The sequence below is a fragment of the Tursiops truncatus genome, chromosome 4 (assembly GCF_011762595.2).
Source record: "Tursiops truncatus isolate mTurTru1 chromosome 4, mTurTru1.mat.Y, whole genome shotgun sequence".
Classification (NCBI taxonomy): Eukaryota; Metazoa; Chordata; class Mammalia; order Artiodactyla; family Delphinidae; genus Tursiops; species Tursiops truncatus.
The window spans coordinates 78,590,186-78,613,218 of NC_047037.1; the positions used below are offsets into that span (position 1 = coordinate 78,590,186).

Sequence of the window (23,033 nt, forward strand, 5' to 3'; positions counted from 1 at the left end):
CCCAATTGTCAGAGGGAGGTAGGACTTCCTGTTCTTTTCACAGCGACTGCCGGAAGTGATTGCGGGCTAATCGGCGGCGTTTGCGGAGGCTGAAGAGTTTAGGGCGTCTGTACTAGTTGCTGCTTTTGGCGCGAAAAATGCCGGGTCTGGCGGCCGCAAGCCCTGCCCCATCTGAGTCGCAGGAGAAGAAGCCTCTGAAGCCCTGTTGCGCCTGCCCGGAGACCAAGAAGGCGCGCGATGCGTGGTCAGTGCGCAGTCAGGGAGGGGGCGGCCGGCAGGCTTCGCGCGCTGCGTTCGGGCGCCTCTGCGCCGCGTGGAGCTGGTCGTGGCCCTCGCTTTGTCGTGCGGCGCTCTTGAGGGTTGTAGAGCCCTGTAGGGTTCGCAGTCAGCTGTCTGCAGACTGATCCTATAGCTCAGGCTGGGGAAACATGAGGGGATTGGAGAGAGAGCGGATTGACCTGGGCTCGCTTCGTCCGTTCATTCTTTACTGCAAAGGGTTTCTCAGCATCTGTTATAGGTCAAGCACTGCCTTAGGTCCGAAGACGTAGAAACGGGTAAAGATGCTGCTTGATTTAAAGGAGCTTAAAGTTAATGGAGCATTAAAGTTAATGATTGCTGTACCAGGTTTGGCAGTATCAAAGAGTAAGTTTTCTGGTAATTTCTCCCAAAATTTAGACATAGTAGGACACAGGACAGGGTACGTTTCTTAACAGTAGGGAAGATCCCCTTAACCCCACCCCTTTTAGATGATTTAAAAATCAACCAGGCTATGACATAGATGACATTATAGTGTTGAGAATAGTACATCTACAGTACCATTAACCCGCAAAAGGTTTTGTTTGTTCTTATTGTATACAGCTATTGTATACAGCAAGGGCCCCCAACCGGGCTGCACAGCGAGGCATGAGCTACGGGCCATGAGCTACAGGCCATGAGCTGCGAGTGAAGCTTCATCTGCCGCTCCCCAGCTCCCCATTGCTCTCATTACAGCCTGAATCATTCCCCTATCACTCACATTACAGCTTGAACTAACACCTATCTCCCCCCGCCCCAACCCTGTGGAAAAACTGTCTTCCACAAAACTGGTCCCTGGTGCCAAAAATGTTGGGGACCGCTGGTATACAGCCTCTATTGTGGAACAAATCTCAGAAGAAATCTTCGGATAACGTGAATGTACACCTCTCCCTCCAGCCCCTTTTTGTCCTCACATAGAAAGTAAAGAGATCATAAGTGGCATAGAGGGGGAATAAAGTTGTAGTAGCTCAGTGCTTTTTATTAATACTCAGTACTTTGCAAATAATACTGTGAAGGGAGCATTGAAAGACTACTATGATCGGTAACAATACTTACACACTTTAAGTACTTATTGAACTTTCAGATATTATTTTATCATGATTAAGAGTCTGGGATCCAGTGTCAGGGTTTGAATTCTGGTCCACCAAACCAGCTTTGTGACCTTGAGCAAATTTTTTAACATATCTGCCTCATATCTGTAAAATGGGCCTAATAAAAGTATCTGCCTCCAGGATTACTGTGCTATAAGCCACATCAAGTGCCTAGCACAGTATTTACAGCATTCAGTAAACGATCAGGGAGGGCTAGCTATTAGTTTCACAAGGAGCTTGCTATCCCAAGCAGACAGCCCTTAAAGTTATTGAAGGATATGTAGGATTTAGAAGGAAGGAGAACCTACCTTTCTTTAAATTACTTCTGCATCAGTTATCTCTGACCACTATGGCTTCTCCCAAAATATCTAGAGTCAGGAGTCAATTTTTTTTTGTAGTTGAATTTGGCTTAACTTGATTCTGTGCTAAAATTACATTTTCAGGCCCTTAGAAATAAAGCTGTGTGGTCCTAGTCTTTCCTTTGTGAATTTTATAAGTAAAAAGTTCTTTGATCATCATGAGTGGGGCTCATCAGGCTGCTCTTGGCAGCCAAATGTTTTTTGCTCTTTGTGTTGGGTGTCTTGTGGTTAGAAGTAGATTTACTTAGGTGTATTTGAATGTAGAGCAGAATCAAAATTTAATTCCTCTGCGATAGGCAAAAAATAAAGCTCTTCTTTCTGTCCATTTAACATTAACTTTTTATTCAGTTTATTTCATTATAGAGCGGTATTATTCCTTGGATATTGTCTAGAGGCAATATTTAATATGCATAATTATTTCTTCTAATCAGATTCCTCCGTGCCCCCCCCAAAACTAGTTATCTGTGGGACATTTTCATGGGCAAGGAGGTATCACAGGAGCCAATAAAACAAAGCCATTTGGTATAATAGCATTTTTTAAAACTCCAGTTGTATTCAGTGAGATCCGTGTTTGGCCTCACTCCCCATCACTGTCTTGCATGCTTTTTTACCACTAATGTGCTTAGTGCCTACTTTGTTAGATAACAAGTACATTTTGTTTTATAGCATCATTGAGAAAGGAGAAGAGAACTGTGGACCCCTAATTGAGGCCCACAAGGAATGCATGAGAGCCCTGGGATTTAAGATATGAAATGGTGAGCATGCTACTCTCTTATTGGGAAGGTAATACATAGGCTGACTGCTTCAAATTTGTGTATTGCTTTACAGATTTAGTGATCATTGGGCAGCATTCTGTCTGAAAGGTAGTTCACCTGGTTAACCTAACATGCCTAAGTATCACTGGAAAGATAACGTCTCAGTTTCTAGTGTACGGAATAAATGATGCTAATAAATTAAGAGGGGTGGGACTTCCCTGGCTGTCTGGTGGTTAAGATTCCACGCTTCCACTGCAGGGGACCTGGATTTGATCTCTGGTTGGTAGGGATCCTGCATGATGCATGGTGCAGACGGAAAAAAAAAAAAAATTAGAGGTGTTTGGTGGATTTGGGAAGGGGAGAATTAAGCTTTCAAGAAAGGGCTTGGCAAAGCCTTTAGAGTTATGTTAGAGACAGAGGAATCACGACTTAGGAAGTTCAAAATATTCAGTTGTCTGACTTAAAAGGGAAATGTTCTCTACTTTTTGTTTCTAATCTTGTGAGTTTTTAGGAAGTGTTTTTAAATACGGAGTAGGCAGCACATGGAAGCATTGCTTTCTGCAAAACAGAAATGGAATTGTTGCAGTTTCTTTTGTACCATGCTTTATTCTAATAAAACTAAAACCTCAGACCATTGTTTGAAGAACTTTGAATTCAAATTTTAATGCTGAAAGGGACCTTAAGTGATGTGTATACAATACCACAAATAAATTATCTCCTTTTGTTTGGAACCTCTTCCTTCAGATAGCAACTTGACTTATTCCCTCATTTCAGATCTCTTTTCAGATGTTTTCTCCCTCACTTCAGATCTCTTTTCAGATCTGTTTTCAAGCCTCCTAATTGGAGAGGCTTTCCCTCAACATTCCATCTAAAATAGCATCCGTTCCCCATCTATCCCCACTCTATCCTGGCACTGTCCAGTAGAACTTTCTGTGATAATGAAACGTTCTGTGCCTGCACTCTACAATATGGTAGCCACTAGCCATATGTGGCTGTGGAGCCCTTGAAATGTGGCTAGTAAAGCTGAGGAACTAAATTTTTTGTATGTTTGTTTTTTTATTTTAATAGCCACATATGGCTAGTGGCTAGGCTACACCATTGCCTGCATATTTTGTATTTATTTATCATCCGAATTGCTTTACTTCAATTAGAATGTAAGTTCTGAGACAGAAGGTTTCTGTTTACTCACTGGCATACCTCCAGGACCAGTAACAGTGCCTGGCACATAGTAGGTGCTCAATAGAGGAGTGTTAAATCAATAAATGAGGAAACTAAGGCCTATAGATATGAAGTGACTTCTTTTTTTTTTTTTTTTTTTGCGGTACGTGGGCCTCTCACTGTTGTGGCCTCTCCCGTTGCGGAGCACAGGCTCTGGACGCGCAGGCTCAGTGGCCATGGCTCACGGGCCCAGCCGCTCCGCGGCATGTGGGACCTTCCCGGACCGGGGCACGAACCCGTGTCCCCTGCATCGGCAGGCAGACTCTCAACCACTGCGCCACCAGGGAAGCTCTGAAGTGACTTCTTATAGGCAGGGTCAGAACTGGAACGTCTGTCTCCAGAGGCTCCCTCTGCTTGGTGCTATTACTCCCCTGTAAGATCCACACCACACCACCACTTATAATAATAGCTGAGAGATAATGCGAAAGCTACATACCAATGTAGGAGTAATAGAGAGCCTGGCTTCTTTCCCTTTCACCTCTTTCCTGCCTCTTTGGAATTTTACATGTGGCCAGTCTTCCTCACTGAGCTGTGAAAAAGGAGGGATAAGGAACCTGTCCCCAGCTGATAAGAAGTATCACTGTGTAGTGGAAAACAGTCTAGGCTGGAAGTCCTGAGGCTTAACTTTGCTTCTCCTGTTCTCTAGCTTAGCATGTGTTTCACTTTAGCTACATCTATATTCATCAAGACATTAATCCTGTCTGGATTTCACTTTTTTCATTTATAAAAAGAGAACCATAATATATTTTGTGATTTTACACATGGTATGATATCTGTGTATACAAGATATACTTAAGTGCCTTTAAGATTAGATGGTTATTTAAAGAAATCCCATGGTGAATCATTTTGTAAAATAAGTAAATATGGTTGTGGGGAGCTGTTCTTAAAAAGTTTAACTATTGATTATTTCAAAGACATGAAATCTCAACATTTGTACATGATTTCCTTGTTCCTAATCTAACTTTCTTCCTAGTCAGTTTTGTTAGCTGTTGCTTAGGGTTAAGCCTGCCTTGACAAAAAGGGTGATTTTTAAAAATGCTAATTTTTAGGAGCATCAGAAGTCTCTTGGACTTCATGTGGACCTCACAGGTGATACAATTATTGCTATAACTAGCATATATTCACGAGGACCAGAAGATATCATGGTTTTCTATGTTATTGGGACAGAGAGTAAGAGTGATTCCTGTGTACTTCATTTGTGTATAAAAGAAAATGCAAGAGCTTTGGACTTAGAAGACCTGATGTTTAACTGATTGTACGATCTTGGGCAAGTCCTTAACTTTCTGAACCTTAGTTTTCTCATGTGTAAAGGAGAGAGAACAGTACCTGACCAAACTACTTCATTAGAGTCATTATGATGATTAAATGATATATGTGTGAATAGGCTTTGTAAACTGTCAAAGAGAAACCAGAACAGAAGCCATATCTTGGGAGTCATGGATAGCAGACATTCTACTGAGGTCTGTTTAATATATGTCCTGATTATTTTTGAATCCTGGTTACAAAAAGAAGAATCTGAATCCACATAGGGCCTTTCCAAGAATTGAATAATCATTTTAAAATTTTCAGCATAATACTACTTTTGGAGGAAGAACATGTGGTTGGATCTACATTGGTCCCAGGTGTCCTATTTCCCTGGCCCCCATGGGGAAATGGAAGGACAGTGAAGTCAAAAAAAGACTCTCAAGTTAAGAGTGGATAGGTGGTGGCATTCAAACTAGAATCTAGGTCTTTTTTACTCTCCAAATCTCAAGCACTTTATACTTCACTCCTTGCACTTAATGAGATTTTATTCCAACATATTCATTTTTAGGATTACACATAGTCTTGAACTTCAATCCTAAAACTTTATTTTGAATGCTAATTATAAAGACCTGTTGTTGAAATGCATAGGTGTATATAACTCAGAAACCAGGTCAGTGACTGTAGGGTAAAATCCAGTGCTACTGTCTGCACTGTTATAAGATAAACTTAACTAAATTGGTATCTCTTAGACTATTAGACCACATTTTTCCGAGGATAGCTTCAAAGGAAAAATATTTTGCAATCTTAGATCTTCCCAGTAATGATCATGAAACTTCCTTAATTCAAAAACCTTTGTAGATTTTAATGTTATTTTCTAAATAAGATAGATCTTAATTGTACCTTGAATCCAGTAAATTGGACTTAGTATGAAAGCAAGTGTACCTTTATAATCACCCGAGGAATGTTTTCCAAAATTCACAAGCCTGAGCCCTGAACTGTACCGGTTGACTCAGAAGCTCCTAGATAACTTTCAAGTGTCCCCCTCTTTAGAACCACTGGCTTAAGCTGAAGATGTAGTAGGGATGGTATAAATAAATATAAATTGTCTAAAGATTTAATAGCAGCAAAGGCAGAGACTTGAAAATTACTCGTAAGGAATAACAAGGTGTGATGGTGGTGATTCTAGTCACTTCTATCTTTTGACTGCTTCTTTTACTGAAAGAGAAACTAGAGGAACCTAAAACCTGCTTAGAAATGTAAAGAGGAAATGGCTGCTGGTATCTTTCTGCCTTTAGGAGCCAGGAGGAACCTAGAGAATCCAGCTCGGGGGCTAAAATCATTGAAAGAAATTAAAGGACCAGCACTGAGTGGTGATACTCAGTATTTATTAAGCTTAACAGAACTTAATAGTTCACACACACAAAACGCACAGAGAGACAACTGATGATGTATGAAAATATGATCCTGAGAGTCAAGAAAAAGGGTCATTTCTGCTATGTGAACATTTATTCATTCAATAGATATCTATTGTTTAAAACTCTAGAAAATGCCAAGATGAGAAGACACAGGGTCTCTTCTGTCAAGGACTTTGTACCCAGAGGCTTTCAGTGGGTAGCCCCTCCTGATGTATAGTAGCCGGTAACAAAAGCGGTAGCAATGCTATATAGACTGCTATCTCTTGAAATGTTGAGTGGCTTCATTTTTGCTTATCTTTAAGTGTATTCTTCCTTTGAGCCTTAGAAAAGAGAGAGTTTATATATTTATATTGTTGTTAAGGCTTATCTTCTTTTCTAAACCAAATGCAGGGAATAGCTAGGTGAGGGAAGCGCTTGAATTAGACTTGAAGAGTTGGCTAGCCCAAATTACTCAGTTACCTTTATAGCATTGTTCCTGTCTTCTGGGATGGGGGATGGGGGTGGGGGTGGCGTGGCTGCCAGCTGTCTGGAGAGAAGCCTGGTACACCAGCAACCCCATCCTCTGCTGCTCTCCCTTTTTGATCTTTCCAAATTCAGTTCAGAAGTGTTACCCTTACTTTGCCCTTGGGATTGAGTAACTTTCCACAGGAGATGCTTGTGTACAGAGCTGACCTTCTGCCTTCCACTTCATGGATCTTTGCCAAACACTTGAGTTAGAACGGAGGAGGCTACAGGTCTCTTCTCTTTAGTATCTGCAAAAGTAAACTCCCTTAGTCTTTTGTGGAAGATGTTTTTGAGAAAATAAATAAATGTATAGTTTTTACTTCAACAAAGCCTTTAAAGGTTAAACCTTGTAATGGATTGAACAGTTTCCGTGATGTTTTTATTTAAACAGAACTAGAATTTTAAAATGTGGATCTTTTATTTCATGACTGGTTTAGAATAATTGTGGCAGTTAGTTAATAGTCCTCAGCTGAGGCATTCATTTCTAGCATCTTAATTCCCTGACTTCATAGGTCTGACATGATGCTTGAAACCTGACTTTCTAAAATACATCTTTTTCTGCAGGTGGTCTGCTCTGGGAATTAATAATTCCTGAAAAATGAAGAAGATTTAATAACTTTGGGAGCTCTTTGATGAACATTGATAAATTTAAAAGTATTTATAACTTATTAAAAAAAAGAGAATATCCCTGGTCAAAAGTCTTCAGGTGTGTTTCTTTTTGTGTTCCTCACATGGCGTTTATGTATTTATTTTTCTTAAAGAATACCTGTGGCCATAATTCAAAAAGAGTTATGTACCACAATGTTCATTGCAGTTCTATTTACAATAGCCAGGACATGGAAGCAGCCTAAGTGTCCACCGACAGATGAATGGATAAAGAAGATGTGGCACATATATACAATGGAATATTACTCAGCCATAAAAAGAAACTAAATTAAGTTATTTGTAGTGAGGTAGATGGACCTAGAGACTGTCATACAGAATGAAGTAAGTCAGAAAGAGAAAAATAAATACCGTATGCTAACATATATGGAATCTTAAAAAAAAAAAGTTTATGAAGAACCTAGGGACAGGATGGGAATAAAGATGTAGATGTAGAGAATGGACTTGGGGACACAGGGAGGGGGAAGGGTAAGCTGGGACAAAGTGAGAGTGGCGTGGACTTATATATACTACCAAAATAGACAGCTAGTGGGAAGCAGCCGCATAGCACAGGGAGATCAGCTTGGTGCTTTGTGACCACCTAGAGGGGTGGGATAGGGTGGGAGGGAGACGCAAGAGCGAGGAGATATGGGGATATATGTATATGTATAGCTGATTCACTTTGTTATAAAGCAGAAACTAACACACCATGGTAAAGCAATTATACTCCAATAAAGACATTAAAAAAAAAAAGAATACCTGTGGGTTCCTCATCTGTGGATTCAACCAACCTTAGATCAAAAATATTGGGGGGTGGGGGTGGGTGAATTCCAGTAAGACTTGAGTTTGCTGCTTTTTCAACTATTTACATAGTGTTTACAGCTGTTTACATTGTATTTACAAGTATTTGCATAACATTTACATTTTATGTATTGTAAGTGATCAGGAGATGATTTAAAGTATATAGGAGGATATGCTTAAGTTATATAGAAAAACACCACCATTTTATCAATATATAAGGGACTTGAGCAAATGCAGATTTCAGTATCCACAGGGGTCCTGGAACCAATCGCCCAGGATCCTGAGGGATGACTGTGGTATAAACAAATCTTGTAATACAAGCCCTGTGGTCCTATTAGCTGCTTATGAGGTAATGAGACAATTGGTCATATTCTGTCCAAGTAAATGGAGTTTTAGATCTCAACAATAAAAGACACTGAGAAGCATAAATAAGTGAATATGTAGGGTTCATGTATCACGATTGGAAAATTGCCTCTTACAAAAGAGCTGAACTAAAATGTTCCCTAAGATTCCTTCCTAGTTAATTAAGAGCATGGCTTCAAAGTGACAGACTTAAGTTCAACAGCTGGCTATGTGACCTCAAGCAAGTCAACTGTTTGTGTCTGTTTTTCTCATCTGAAAGAAAACAGAGCAGCAATACCTAAGTTACAAGATTGTGCTTACACATTGAAATGGTGTACATAAAGCATTTGGCACGGTAACATTCAGTGTTACTAACATTCTCTAATTCTTTGTATTTGTATTTTTCACTTTAATATTTGTTTGGATGTAGAGTTTTTATTTTATTGATAGTAAGCACTTTATAGTTTTCAGAGCATTCTTTTAGGGTGAAGAATAGAATCTTGGACTCCTAAGGCAGATGATGTGAACCAACTTCCCACCCAATACAGATCCTTGGCAGATGGCTATCCAGATTCTGCTTGAATATGTCCTGGGACTACAAAAGGAAAAAAAAAAAATCCCTAACCGTATCATCTCCCAATGTTAATTTTTGCTGTTCCAAACTTTTCTTATACATTTTTCTAAAACAAAAAATTAGATCATTTTTCTATACTACATATTTTTAATGCAATCACAATATTAATTACCTTCTCCCCTTAATATATTTTACCACCTGTGAGTTCAGTTCTACAATATGAGTTGTAGTAGCTATGTATAAATCTACTGTATGGCTTACCAATTCCCTATCTACATACATTCAACAATCAAATGTTTTATAGAATGCCTGCTGTGTGTCAGATACCCTTCTAGGAATTGGGTCTCAGAATTGAACAGGATACATAACAGATACCTAAATTATTTCTGATTTTAAAATACATTGTTTTGCTGGCTGGTTTTATGGAAACATGTAAGGAAGAAAGAAAGAAGTCACCTGAAATCCCACCAGTCTACAATAGGGCCACTTTTTGGTGACCTTCTTGCCATTTATCTCTTTCTGCATGTATGTTCACTTTTTATTTTTATTTTTTTGCTACTCCATTATAATACGGCGATGGAAGTTTCCATAGGAAAGTCTTTACAAGTATCTTTACTAATCATTTAACTAAGGATGGGCCAGAGTTTTCAAAGCTTTGAATGAGTACTGCCTGACTGATCTCTAGAAAGGGGGTGCCCATTTATAATACCTTAGTACCTGTGGGTGCCTGTTTCCCTAAGCTCTTAGCAAGGTTAATTTTTTTCAGCCTTTGCCAGTTTGATACGCTCACCTGATTTGTAAAGAATTAACACACCCTTCTTGACATCTGCCATAGTTAAAAGTACATCTCACAAGACCCTCTGCCTACCATTCCCTAGTGCTTAAGCCTTCCCAGAAATCATGTGCAGCATTTTGATACTATCAGTAATAGATGTCACCACAATAATTTGAAAAATGAAGAACTTAGCTTCCAAATAGGTGATCACCACATTCTGACCACCACATACCTCTTTGCTAAGCCCCTGCTATTCACAATACATCCCAAAATCTCAATACAGATACATTCACACTATCCTCTATAATTAGTTCCCTTCGTCTAACGTGAAACATTTGCCTTGAAGGTTGATAAGAACAGGATCATGTCCCTAAGCAAGGTCTCCATTAGGTTAACTATACCTTCTGCAGGTCTGATGTGAGGGTGATGGAGAAACTATAATCCCCATTTTACAGGTGAGTACAGGCACTCAGGTTAAGGAAGTTGCTCTGGTTAAATATCTGGTGACCTGGGATGTGAGTCTTGGTCATTAGAGTTCAAGCCCAAAAGCCCAGTGTTCTTTCCTGTACCAGGTGTCTAATATAAACATCATATATTCATAGTTGTAAATTCATTTATTCACTCAGTACATATTTAGTGAAGGCTTATTATGTGCAAAGAACTGCCCTAAGTGTTGAGTATTTATGTGTGAATCAGACATAGCCCCTGTCCTCAAGAATAGAGGCTGCTTGACTCAACATTTACTGAGGACATACTAAATGCCAACTATGTGCTAAGTAGTGAACAAAGATTAGTAAGACATGGCCTGCTCTCAAAGAGCTTATATTCTGGTGGATATATGTATATAAGCTAAAAAATATAAAGTTGAATATTCAGTGCTATGATAAATATTTGCCTTAAAAGAGTGCATGTGTGACTATACCCAGTGTTTCTTTCTTTAGCTATTATAAACTGCTAGATGGTAGTTCTATCTGTGTTAATTATGGTGCTTTCGACAGCTAAGTAATACAAAATCCTCATCAAGGGAAACACATAACTGGCAGTCCAGGGTTAGGGCAAGCTCTAGATGCAGTGATATCAAGGCTCTGTGGTGCCATCCAAGACTCAAGTTATTTTCATCTCAGAGCTCTCTCCTAGGACTAATGAAGCTAATAATGTACTTTCTTGTTCAAGTGCAGCAGAGGAAAGAGAAATCATTCCTAAGGCATGAAGTCCCCACACCCACCCCCCTTTTTTTTGGTCTGATTGAACCAAATTAGGTTATGTGTATTTTTATGGACCAATAATAATTGTCAACAGAATGCCCTTTGCTGACTGGCTTAAACAGGATTTCCTCCTTGGATCCATGGGTAGGTGAGATATCAGAACAAAACTGGAATTCTGTTACAAGGAGGAAGTGGTAAATGGTAAATGGGTATTGAGTAGACAACCAACTTTGCACTAAATCATCGTGTTCACTTAACAACCAAGTCATCCTGAATGGTCAAATTGAGTTTAGAGGAGCAATTCCTATCAGTTTACTCAGACTTTTGAGAGAAAATTATTGGTAGCACATAACAAGTCATATGACGTTCAGTTTTCATAGAATAAAACAATCAGCAGATGTTCGGAGAACTGTTGGTTGAAGAGTAGTCCTTACGGAGATCCTTAGGGAGATGGGAATCTGAATGCCTTCAGCTGTGAGTACCAGAATACCGAACTACAGAGACTTAAGCAATAAATGTAATTTATCTCCTGTCATAAAGTCTGAAGGTTGAAAGTTTCAGATTTGAGACAATGGCTCAGTGATACTTTGAAGAACCAAGGCTTGTTCTATTTTTCTCCTCTTTAACCTTCTCATCCTTAGGCCTATCCTATCTCATGGGTACAGTGGCTTCAAACATTACATCATCATACAACTGTATTCAAGCCAGGATGAAAGGTAGTAGGCTTCCTTACTGTCTCTATCAGGGAGTATACTTTTCCCCAGATACTCCCACACCCGTGTCCTCTTATGTCTCATTGGTCACATGTCCACTCTTAAACTAGTTGCCATTGTGGGGAATGGGATATCGTGCTTAGATTTGACCAGTCTTTTTTTTTTTTTAACTTGGAAGTCTTTTTGATACCAGTTCTTATTGTTTTTTTAAAAAATATTTATTTATTTATTTGGTTGTACCGGGTCTTAGTTGCAGCAGGTGGGCTCCTTAGTTATGGCATGGGAACTCTTAGTTGCAGCATGCATGTGGGATCTATTTCGCTGACCAGGAATCAAATGCGGGCCCCCCGCATTGGGAGCTCAGCGTCTTATCCATTGCACCACCAGGGAAGTCCCTTTACCAGTCTTATTTCAGGCCCTGGCAACTGGGAGAGAAGCCCACCCTCCTTTACATATCGCCCAAGCAAAATCAGAGTTCCATAAACTGGGGGAAAAAGGGGAAATGGATAAGGAACCAGTAGTGTCTGCCCAATATCAACTCAGCAGTATGTGTCCAATGCCTAGAATCATGCCTGTGTTCGATTTTAATAACTATATTAGGAAAGCATTAAAAGCATCAAGCCCAATGTTTCTCAAACTACCTGTGGTGAAACTACATGTAGTTTCTCAAACTACAAGTAGTAAACTACTACTACTTTAATTTTTTCCAATTCACAGACTAATACGTTTCCTGTCAAACTGTATAAAGATGTCTTAAGTTCTCTGTTTCTGTCCATATCTCATCATGGACCAGTAACAGCTCTCGGACCAGCCATGGTCTGTGACCACTCTTGGAGAGATGGTGTACCCGGCTGACTTCATAATCTGGCCCTGGCCTGCCTCTCCTGCCTCGTGTCCTGCTGCTCCCTTTGATTCACTGATAACAAACTGTTCTCTGTTACCAGAATATGCCATGTATTTTCGTTTTACTTCTGGACTTGACTTCACATTCTGTTCTCCCTTCCCGGAATGCCCTCCCCTAGCTGGGGAACACCTACTTGGCTTTTTAAACCAGCTTAAATGTCATCCTCCCTTGTGATGTTTTTCCTGTATTCTTTGCTCCCCTATCAGTGCTTCCTTTGAACCCCTTCCTATCTCATGGTTGTGATAGCTTCAAGCATTATATCATCACACAACTGTATTCAAGCCAGGATGAAAGGTAGCAGGCCTCCTTACTGTCTCCACCAGGGAGTATACTTCTTCCAGAAGCTCCCTGACACGTCCTCTTATGTCTCATTGGTCACATGCCCAATAAGTGTATTTTTTGGGTTGTAGTTCTTTCTGGGTCAGTCTCCCTCACTCATTGTCTAACTCATCTTCTATCCCCAGTTCCTGGCACACATACTTTGTCCTAAGTAAATGTTTATTCAATAGAATTGACTCAACAAATGATGTGACTTCTGTGTCTTTCCTTTTATTCTCCCCAAATATTTTCTACCGTGCTTCTGCCTGCATATTTGTGTCTTTCCTTATAAGAACATACCATTTTGACACACAATTTTTCTTTCTTCTTCTATCAAACCTGGTTTAAAAACAAAGATACAGCTTTTCACTGTATTCCTGTCATAGGTCCCACCCCACAGGTATCACTGTCACTGTCACTACAGGCAGCATGTGGTGTTTATGCCACCCCAGCGGCATACACAAATCCCTGGTAGCAATGAATGAGCCTGCATATTAACTCCCCAAAGTACCTGGCAAGGTGGTACAGCACAGAGAACCTACAATTTAGAGTCACAATGACCTAGGCTTTAGCCCCTATTCACATACTATCTCTGTCACCTTGGGGATGTTCCTTAACCTCTCAGAGCTTGTTTCTTCCATTAATAATAAAGTATCATAGGGAGACATGAGGAAACAATAACTGCTTGACAAATGTTAGTACCTTCTGCTCAGATGAGCACATTTGTGGATTGACAAAAAAGACAGGCTGAGAGCCAGCAGTCAGCTGGTCCGCCTGGCTCTTTAAGGGATCAGGACCAGCCCATTGGTCAGGCTTGCTGAGAAAGATGACCTGTTTTGAAATTCTATCTTGGGCAGAGCCTTGGTTGTTTCTCTGTTCCTGTGCTTCTCATTTCCTTGCTCACAGCTGGCAGAGACAGCCACTCTGACAGCTCAGGGGGCGCATGACTAAGGTGGAGGGATGAGCAGCTGCTGCTTGCTAAAGGGGGTGGCTTGGCCAGGAGGCAGGCAGGTGACCGAAAAGCAGCATATGGAAATTCCCAAACTCCACTGCTGAAATGACATCAAGGACCCAAATGGTTGCTGTGGGAAAGGCTGGGGGCGAGGGCAGCGGGGAGGGGCATGGGGCCTTCTCCAGGAGCTCTCTAGCTCTTTTCCTTTGCCACTGATTTTCCCCCTCAACGTTAGAAAAAAGGGAATAAGATGCACATTTGTTGGTTAGGTGATTGTAATTAAAGAAGAAAAAACCCAGCTTCTTTCAACACGCCGTACATTTTCACACCTCCATGCCTATGCTTCTTCTGCTGTTCTCACCACTAGAAATCCTCTTCTCCCTCTACCTGGCTAATTCAACCTCTGCACCCCAAATTCCTTGTTAGCACCTGTGTCTTCCTTCTTCAATGCCACCTTCCTTCCAGGCTGCCACGTCTCCTAAACTCAACTCAGTTACTATGCTTCCCACACTGAACTGAGGTTGTTTTTTGAGGTATCTCTCCCTTGATAGAGTGAAAGCTCTTGGGAATCTTTGATTCTCTAAGTGCTTGGCTCATAGCAGGCACTCAATGTGTGTTGAGTTGAAAACTTCTACTCCTCTGCATATTTGACAATTCCTAATCTCTCGCTAATTTTACTTAGGTTACTAGCAGTATAATAAAGGTCCCTATGGATCGAGCACTTGAATAGCTCTGGAAGGTTACTGGGTGCCTCCACCCCCTGTCCCCGCCCCCATACCTCAGGGGCTGTAGGAGTAATGGTAGTAAGGAAACAAAATCAAGGAGTCATGTGGAAGCCAGAGGGACATTTCTTAGTTTAGTGTTTGCATATTCCCAGATTTGAAATTGATGACCCAAGGTAGACCCCAGGTTCATCCAGAAGTTCCTGAATGTCCTCAGACTTTCTGGGGGGAGTGGAGTTAGGAGTCATGGATCTCGTCCTATATTTCCACTAACTGTGCAAACTACTTGGGACACAGCAATAAGATAGATGAGATCAAATCTTGCCTCTGGGACTTCCCTGGTGGCGCAGTGGCTAAGAATCCGCCTGCCAATACAGGCGACACGGGTTCGAGCCCTGGTCTGGGAAGATCCCACATGCCGCGGAGCAACTAAGCCCGTGCACCACAACTACTGAAGCCCGCGCGCCTAGAGCCCGTGAGCCACAACTACTGAGCCTGCGCTCTAGAGCCCACGTGCCACAATTACTGAAGCCCGCGTGCCTAGAAGCCCGTGCTCCGCAACCAGAGAAGCCACTGCAATGAGAGCCCACACACTGCAACAAAGAGTAGTCCCAGCTCACCGCAACTAGAGAAAGCCCGCACGCAGCAACAAAGACCCAACGCAGCCAAAATTAAATAAATAAGTAAATTTATAAAAAAAAAAAATCCTGCCTCTGTCACTTACTACCTGTGGGAACTTGTTACCTCTCTAAACCTCAGTTTCTTTCAGATATAGAAGGAGGATAATATTTATTTGGAATGGTTGTGTCATGATTAAATCATGTGTATGTAAAATACCTAATCTACGTCTGCCATTATGTAGGTGTTCAATAGGTGATGGTTATTATAATTTGCCAGTATTGGGGTGGGTGGGGTGATGGTCTGAGCAATGTATTACCATTGTATTAACTATTACTAGATCCAGATACACACAGGAGAAAGTCAGAATTCAAAAAGCTGCTTTGCATAGCTAATTTTGTTTAATGGTTGTCAAATAAATGCCTATTTCAAATAAAGTCATATTTCCAACGTGACTTCATAAAGGCTTTCAAGGGGTTTTCCACTTCTCACTGTTAGGATTTTTTCTGATAATAGTCCCATACTTTCCGACCTTGAAGTGTCCTCCTACCTCAGGAGAGCCCCCAGCCCTCCCAGAGCGGGCTCTGGACAGTGTCCTGCCTGAGGTGTGACAGTAAATTCTGTGCACACTTTCCCTTTGTCCACCCCCTCACTCACACTCACACACACACACACACACACACACACACACACACACACTTGCCTCTTTTGCCCCAGGTCTTATCTTGTCCTCTGGGGAGGTATGTTAAGTGCTCTTCCAGCCTGCCTGTGTGCCTGGCCTGTTTTTTCTCACTGCCAGTACCACTTGGATTCCAATTCCAAACATGGTATCCGTCTGGGGTCACCCTTTCTTCCGGTGCCAAGAGAGATGCATTCCAAATGGTGCACAAATGTGCCTCCCGTGCTGGGCTCTCCTCATTCTGTTTGGGGACAACACAAAGCAGGATGTGGCTTCTTTTTTATCCCTCACTGCTGAAGTTTTCAGCCCCATAGTCCTATCTTTTCCTCAGGACAATTTAGGTTTCCTGCCAAGAGCCAAATGTGAAGACTGTCCTAAGAAACTTGGAGCCGTGGACGCTCGTCAGAGCTCTGCGGGGAGGGCCAGAGCCTTGCTGAGGGAAAGAGAAAGAAAGGTTTTCAGTTCTCCATGAAGTGTATTATGTTCTGCCATTCATTCCCCAAGCTAATGCAAGCATTCCTCCCAGGAAAGGTGGAGCTGGTGGGGAGAAGCCAATGGTGAGATGACATCTGAGAGGACAGGCTAACCCATTTCCTGAATTTCCCACGTGGGGACAGTCTTAGAGCCCGACAGGCTTTGAGGCCCGAAGATGAGCAGCAACGGCAGCGCAGTGGGCCAGCTCCTCTGGAGCAGGCCGCTGTGCGTCGGCTGGAGGCGGGACCAGGAAGGGGCTGTCTACCACCTGGCCACCTGCCTCCTGCTCCTGGGCTTCATGGGGGGCAGCGGGGTGTATGGGTGCTTCTACCTCTTTGGCTTCCTGGGCACGGGCTACCTGTGCTGTGTGCTGTGGGGCTGGTTCGACGCCTGCGGCCTAGACATCGTCCTCTGGAGCGTGCTGCTGGCGACTGCCTGCGTGCTCCAGCTGGCACACCTGGTGTACCGCCTGCGCGAGGACACCCTCCCCGAGGAGTTCGAGCTCCTCTACAAGACGCTGTGCCTGCCCCTGCAGGTACCCCTGCCAGTGTACAAGGAGATCGTTCGCTGCTGCGAGGAGCAAGTCTTGACTCTGGCCACGGAGCAGACCTACGCCGTGGAGGGCGAGACGCCCATCGACCGCCTGTCCCTGCTGCTTTCTGGCCGGTAAGCCGCTGGGTCAATGCCCAGCATTTCTTCCCCACACCCACGCTTCTCATTTCCCAGTGCCTCCCTTTCCATTTCATGTCCCTTCCACTGAGGAAGGATGTGGCAAGTCAAACAAACCAAAATAGATTTTTCTAAGCATGCGCTTTGCTTCCCCTTTCTTAGCATTTTCCATGAGGAAACTAGCTCATGAGGCACCTTGGTTGGCAGGAAGGAGTGTATGTGCACTTGTGCTGGGAGGTGTGGGGTGAGTGTTTCTTGAGGCTGGGTGTGAAATGACCACACCACACACACACGCCAGCATGTCATGTCTAAACTGCAGCAATATCTCTGTAAGCTTTGGAAAACTGGACATTTCAGTAAGATTAATTCATTCCTTCCATATGCATTCAACATTTGCTAAGTGCCAAGTATGTACAAGAAACAGTGCCAAAACAGAGGGGGTTTCCTGTAACCCCTGTTCCCTCCAGGGCATCAAAGATCTTGGGGAATATCCCACACAGATTCTATGGTAAAGCCATTCTTTTTTGCGGTACGCAGGCCTCTCACTGTTGTGGCCTCTCCCGTTGCGGAGCACAGGCTCCAGACACGCAGGCTCAGCAGCCATGGCTCATAGGCCTAGCCGCTTCACGGCATGTGGGGTCCGTGGGATCCTCCCGGACCGGGGCATGAACCCGTGTCCCCTGCATCGGCAGGCGGACTCTCAACCACTGCACCACCAGGGAAGCCCTGGTAAACCCATTCTGTATATACCCAGGTATGGAGCAGGAATACCTCTTGTCCACTTTTCCACTTCCAATTGTTCTATTGAGATTCTTACAGACGAAGAAGTAAAGCGCTATAAACCTGCGGGCCAGACAGTGAGGGAGGAGTAGTGATGCCCACGTGTGTCTCTTTGAGTATATGGTGGAGACAACTGGTTGACACCTTTTAAGGAGGCTGACAGTCAGACCTTAGCAGAAATGGGCTTTGTCAGGATTACTGTATGCCTGGTCAGGCTGCATGCGAGCATTGGCCATTGACTGATCTCTTCTGAACAAATATACCATGGAGCTCTGTGCTGCACAGTTGGTAGGAAATTGTGAATTCTTTGAAATATTGCCCTAGTGGGACTTGTATGTGGAGCTAAGCATCTGACAGTAAGCATCTTAACCTGGTATGTACTTGGGCTGGCTCTGTGGAAAGCAAGTAGAGTATTTCATAAGTTTTGTCCTTAATTTCCTCTTTCCTGCTTTCTTGAGACCAGGAGAATGTGGTAGAAAGACAAGAAAGTAATCAGAAGGGTCTGATTCCAAAAAAATAAGAAAGAAACCAGATAAGACCACCAGCCATAGTGGGGAAAAAAAGGAGTTTGACATTGATGATGATGGTACTACAACAACTACTGCTACTAGTAATAATATGCATTTATGTATTAATGTATAGAATCAAAGTGTGATGTATACATGTTTTTATTTTGTTTGGAGTCTGAGGTCCTGGGTTGAATGAGCTATGAGGTTTTGTGATGTTTCATTTCACTGATGGGTGAACTGAAGTGTAAATAAACCATACATCAGGATTATTGTATGGTTCAGGTATCTTTTATATAATGGATTTACCATGAACTTGTAGAAGACCACATCCCTGTGAAGAGGAGAGGGGGCCTTGCCCTCTCAGTGTGGCTTTTCCTATTATACTTAGCATCCAAAACCTGAGTCAAAAATTAGACAATTTTGATATTTTTCTTGCCTTACAAGGTTTGGAGTAAGAGTTTTGTTTTGATATCTTTCAACGTCATCCTGTCTCAACTTTGCTAAGTTGGAGCTGGGGAAAGGGGCTTCTAGTCTATATGACCAGCCTCCAGCTTTAAAGGAGAATCATCGTACCTTTGGCTGGTGAGGTACCAAACACCTCAAAGCAGCAGACAAGAACTCCATGCCAGGAAATGGAGGCTTCTTGTGGAGACCTCCCCAGTTCACGTGCAGACTCTCACCTGGAGTGCTTTGCTGAAATCTCAGACATTCTTTTCGTTTTATTTTCATAAGGCAATCAATCCCTTTCAAGACTCAGAAAGGCAAAGTGACTTCCTCAAAGTTCATCACCCTGTTAAGCTGTGCTTACTGTTGGAGATTTTCTCTCGTATACAATCCCAAGCATGAACTCCTGAAGAGGCAACTAACTGTCTAAGCTCTTCTTGGAGGATGAAATTACCTGATGTCCAGGAGATCAAGAAGGAAGAGGAGACTCAAACTACAAAGGATACAATATACAATGTGAATGGTTTCAGGGAGTCATGCAGCCTCATTAGATGTTACTCACACTGTAAAATCTTGTCCCTCCTCAGTGGCTTGCTTGGGTGTCCAGATTCCTTGCCTGGGGAGAGGACAGGAGGATCTGATGTGTGTGGCAGCAGCCTCATTTCTTTCCTGTTGTCTTTCTTCCTTTGTTAGAGAAGCTTTTCTTTGAGGTTTTGGTCCCATTTATGGTGACACAGTGAGTTCGTTTGATCGTTCCTTCCTTCTTCCTTTCCTTTCTCCCTTCCTTCTTCCCTCCCCCTTTCCAAAAATATTTATGAAGAGGGCTAGGGACTAGGGATCTTGTGTTAAAAAATGAAAAATAGGGCTTCCCTGGTGGCGCAGTGGTTGAGAGTCCGCCTGCCAATGCAGGGAACACGGGTTCGTGCCCCGGTCCGGGAAGATCCCACATGCCACGGAGCGGCTGGGCCCGGGAGCCATGGCCACTGAGCCTGCGCGTCTGGAGCCTGTGCTCCGCAACGGGAGAGGCCACGACAGTGAGAGGCCCGCGTACCGCAAAAAAAAAAAAAAAGAAAAGAAAAATATTTTCCTTGTACTCAGGAAGCTTACAGTGTATGAAGAGAGGTACTCATTCATGTTTGACATAGTGGTGAATAACAGACATAGTATTTCCAAGGAGAAAGGCAAAGTGCAATGAGAGCATTTAAGCAGTGGACGTAACTTTCCTGGGGCAGCCAGACAAGACTTCCTGGAGAAAGGAATGTTTAAGCTGAGGCCTGAGGAGAAGGTGGGGATTGGGAGGAGAGGCAGCTGGAGGGGACAGAATATGTGAAGACTGTGAGGTAGGAGAATGCGGCACATCATCTTTCCTTGTATCCTTTCATTACTCAGGGAAGTTCTGATGGCCATCTACACATATTGATAGGTCTTGTAGGAGCAGGTGCATTTCTGCCATCAGAGAGTGTACGTTGACACCACATCTTGGGCTTGGTTTGAGACCTACGTCCCCTTCTGTCTTCCATCTTTAGGTTGTCAGATAATACGCAATAATTTATTAATTGATGGTGGTCTTTGGTAATTTGCACACATACATATATATCTAGGCATTCACTAGGAGCAAGGTGTGGAGTGCTAATATCCCCTCGGCCAAAATGTAATCACATGGCTCTACCTCATGGCAAGGTGGGTAGGGAAATGTAGTTTAGCCGGGCAGCCATGAACCCAGCTAAAATTCCAAATATGGAGGAAGGGAAAAAGCAGATATTGGAAAACAATTCCACACTGGATTTCTCAGATCTCCATCCCCATTCTGATCTGCTTCTCAATATCCTATTCATCCTTCAAAACTCAGCTCAAATATCATCTTTGAGAAGTCTGCCACTTGGAGAGAACTAAGATCTCTCCATCGTCTAGTCTCCTGTCCCACAGTAGCACACGCTGACTTACAGCCAGTTATTTATGTACCTGTGGCTTCCACTAAATTGTGACGTCTTTAAAGGCAAGGATCAGATCATCTCCAAATTCCCAGATTTCCAGGAACACAGAAGGTGCTCCACACATAACTGTTTAGCCAATAAAGCTCCAGAAAAAGTGGAACAGTAGCTCCTTTCAAATGGACAGGATGTACCTTAGAGATCTTTTTGATCTGCCCCCTCTGCCTGAAAGAGGAACCTTCTTTCCCAGTATAACTCACTTTAGAGGAGAGGTTGAGGCTGAGACTCTGAGTTTTCGGGGAAAAGAGGAAAAAGTCCATACTAGACCCTAATAATTTTCCACTTTTTAACATGTAACTTAGACTTCAGAGAGGATTCGGGTAGCCACTTCCCTTTTCCCACAGTCTCTTCTCTCCCTTTGCCAGGGTTCGTGTGAGCCAGGACGGGCAGTTTCTGCACTACGTCTTTCCTTACCAGTTCATGGACTCTCCCGAGTGGGAATCGCTGCATCCCTCTACGGAGGGGGTCTTCCAGGTAATAGGGAGCCCCATGGCAGCACCGCCCCAGACCATCCCACTGTAACCCAGCAATATCCCTGCCTCCATCTTTCCCCTCTTACATCTGTCATTTGAACCACTGCCAATATGATGCTCAGGGTGGGAGCACTCTCCTCTTGTGGGAAAAGTGCCTGGCAGAGGAAGGGTGGGGTAGGGAGGTGCAGACCCCTGAAAGGGGGGCTATGTCACTCCTATGCCTAAAACTCTTCCAGAAGACCCCAGTGACCACAAGATAAAAGCCCACACTCCTTAGGGAGTAACTTAAGACCTTTAGTGACATCCAGCCACATCTCCAGCCCCTTCCTTCCTCACAGTTCCTGCTCATACCAGCCCTACCGAACTACTAGTTCTTCCCTAAACACACCACATTGTTTTGCAATGGCCATGCCTTGGCTCCTACTGTCGCTTCTATCTGAAATGCACTTTCCTCATCCAGAGGAGGCTATGGCATCTCACTTCCTCTGAGGTCTGCCCAGGCTGACCTCACCAGCTTCCCCCCCCGCCGCCCCCGACACACACCGCCTACATGCCTCTTCTATTCCTTTTACCATGCTGACTGCACACATGTCTCTAATGATTTGGTTTCCCTTCTGTCTTTCGCATAGTAAACCTGAGGTAGAAATCTGGGCTCTCCTCTCCATCTTCAGGCTCCAAAGGGCAATACCTTGTGCACAGTAGTAGGTGTTCAGTAAAGGTTCGCTGAACTGGCTCGGCAGCGGGCAGTTGGTGTCTCAGAGGGCTCCAGAGGACATCATATACACACTCCAAGTTCAGGGCCTGGGTGCTAGAGCCCTCCTCTCTTCTCTGCCAGTCCTTCAGATTTCAGTTACCTTCTTTGTAGTTCTCACTTACTGAATGGCTAGCACGTGGCAGGCACTACCTATTTTATTGCCTTATTGATTCTCACAACTGTCCTCTGGGTGGAATGTTGTTATTAACATGTTTAACAGATGAGGGAACTAAGGCTTAGAAACCTCAAGTAATTTGCCCAAGGTCATCTAGAAAGTGGCAAAGCCAAGTGGCCTGACACCACTATTTCTATTCTTTTTTAAAATGGGAGGTTTACCAGGAGAGTGGAGTTTACCCATACCCACCATTATAGGTACTCCTCTGTCCAGATAGTTTGCCAGTACTGGGTTCCCTGTGTCTCCTACCAGTTCTATCAGGGAGCCCCTCAGGCGAGCATTTGAGCCAACCCCAGAATAGACACATGCCAGGCAGTGCCACCTGGCTGGGCCTGCTTCCGCCCCACCCTGACTCTTGGCTCTGTGAGGACAGAGCCTGAGAAGCAATCCTGATCCCACTGCCTAGAACACCAGCCACAGATCCCCTCTGAACGTGCTTCATCCACCACACACTCATGTCCTCTCCAAGCCGCCCAGCAGTCTCCTTTGAGAACCCTCCCAGGACCATAAGAACCCTCAGGAGGCCTGAGTCAGGTCCTGAGCCAGCCAGGCCAGGCTCTGTTTCTGACACTGAAACTGAGAAACAGGTGGTGGATAAGCCGGGCGTCCTCCCCTAAGTTATGCTTGAAAGGAAGGGC

General features: G+C 43.4%; 2 protein-coding genes and 1 long non-coding RNA gene across 8 annotated transcripts in view; 2 read left to right on the forward strand and 1 right to left on the reverse strand.

Moving 5' to 3' along the window:
• On the forward strand, positions 1 to 7,582 carry COX17 (cytochrome c oxidase copper chaperone COX17). Its single transcript, XM_004324414.4, has 3 exons — positions 1 to 244; positions 2,411 to 2,499; positions 7,446 to 7,582. Exons 1-2 carry the CDS (start codon positions 138 to 140, stop codon positions 2,493 to 2,495), a joined length of 192 nt encoding a protein of 63 aa, XP_004324462.1. The 5' UTR covers positions 1 to 137; the 3' UTR covers positions 2,496 to 2,499; positions 7,446 to 7,582.
• Positions 6,291 to 23,033, reverse strand: part of LOC109547917 (uncharacterized) — a 34,500-nt gene continuing 17,757 nt past the window's right edge. For 3 of the 4 annotated variants that reach the window (XR_012331512.1, XR_012331513.1, XR_012331511.1), the window contains one exon: positions 6,865 to 7,129. This is a non-coding gene — a long non-coding RNA (uncharacterized lncRNA). Of the gene's footprint in view, positions 6,698 to 6,864; positions 7,130 to 23,033 lie in introns of those variants that run through there. The other variant, XR_012331514.1, reaches the window with a different exon arrangement.
• The window catches only part of POPDC2 (popeye domain cAMP effector 2), a 28,337-nt gene continuing 13,679 nt past the window's right edge, over positions 8,376 to 23,033 (forward strand). For all 3 annotated transcript variants that reach the window (XM_033855798.2, XM_073804200.1, XM_004324417.4), the window contains exons 1-2: positions 8,376 to 17,266; positions 21,359 to 21,467. In XM_033855798.2, coding sequence (XP_033711689.1) covers positions 16,776 to 17,266; positions 21,359 to 21,467 — 600 coding nt within the window. In that variant the 5' untranslated portion in view covers positions 8,376 to 16,775. The remainder of the gene's footprint in view (positions 17,267 to 21,358; positions 21,468 to 23,033) is intronic.

Excerpts from the sequence above, each read along its gene's own strand:
- COX17 (XM_004324414.4), top strand. The coding sequence starts at position 138 with ATGCCGGGTCTGGCGGCCGCAAGCCCTGCCCCATCTGAGTCGCAGGAG. Across the intron at positions 245-2,410 it reads AAGAAGGCGCGCGATGCGTG|CATCATTGAGAAAGGAGAAG; the intron begins GTCAGTGCGCAG and ends TTTGTTTTATAG.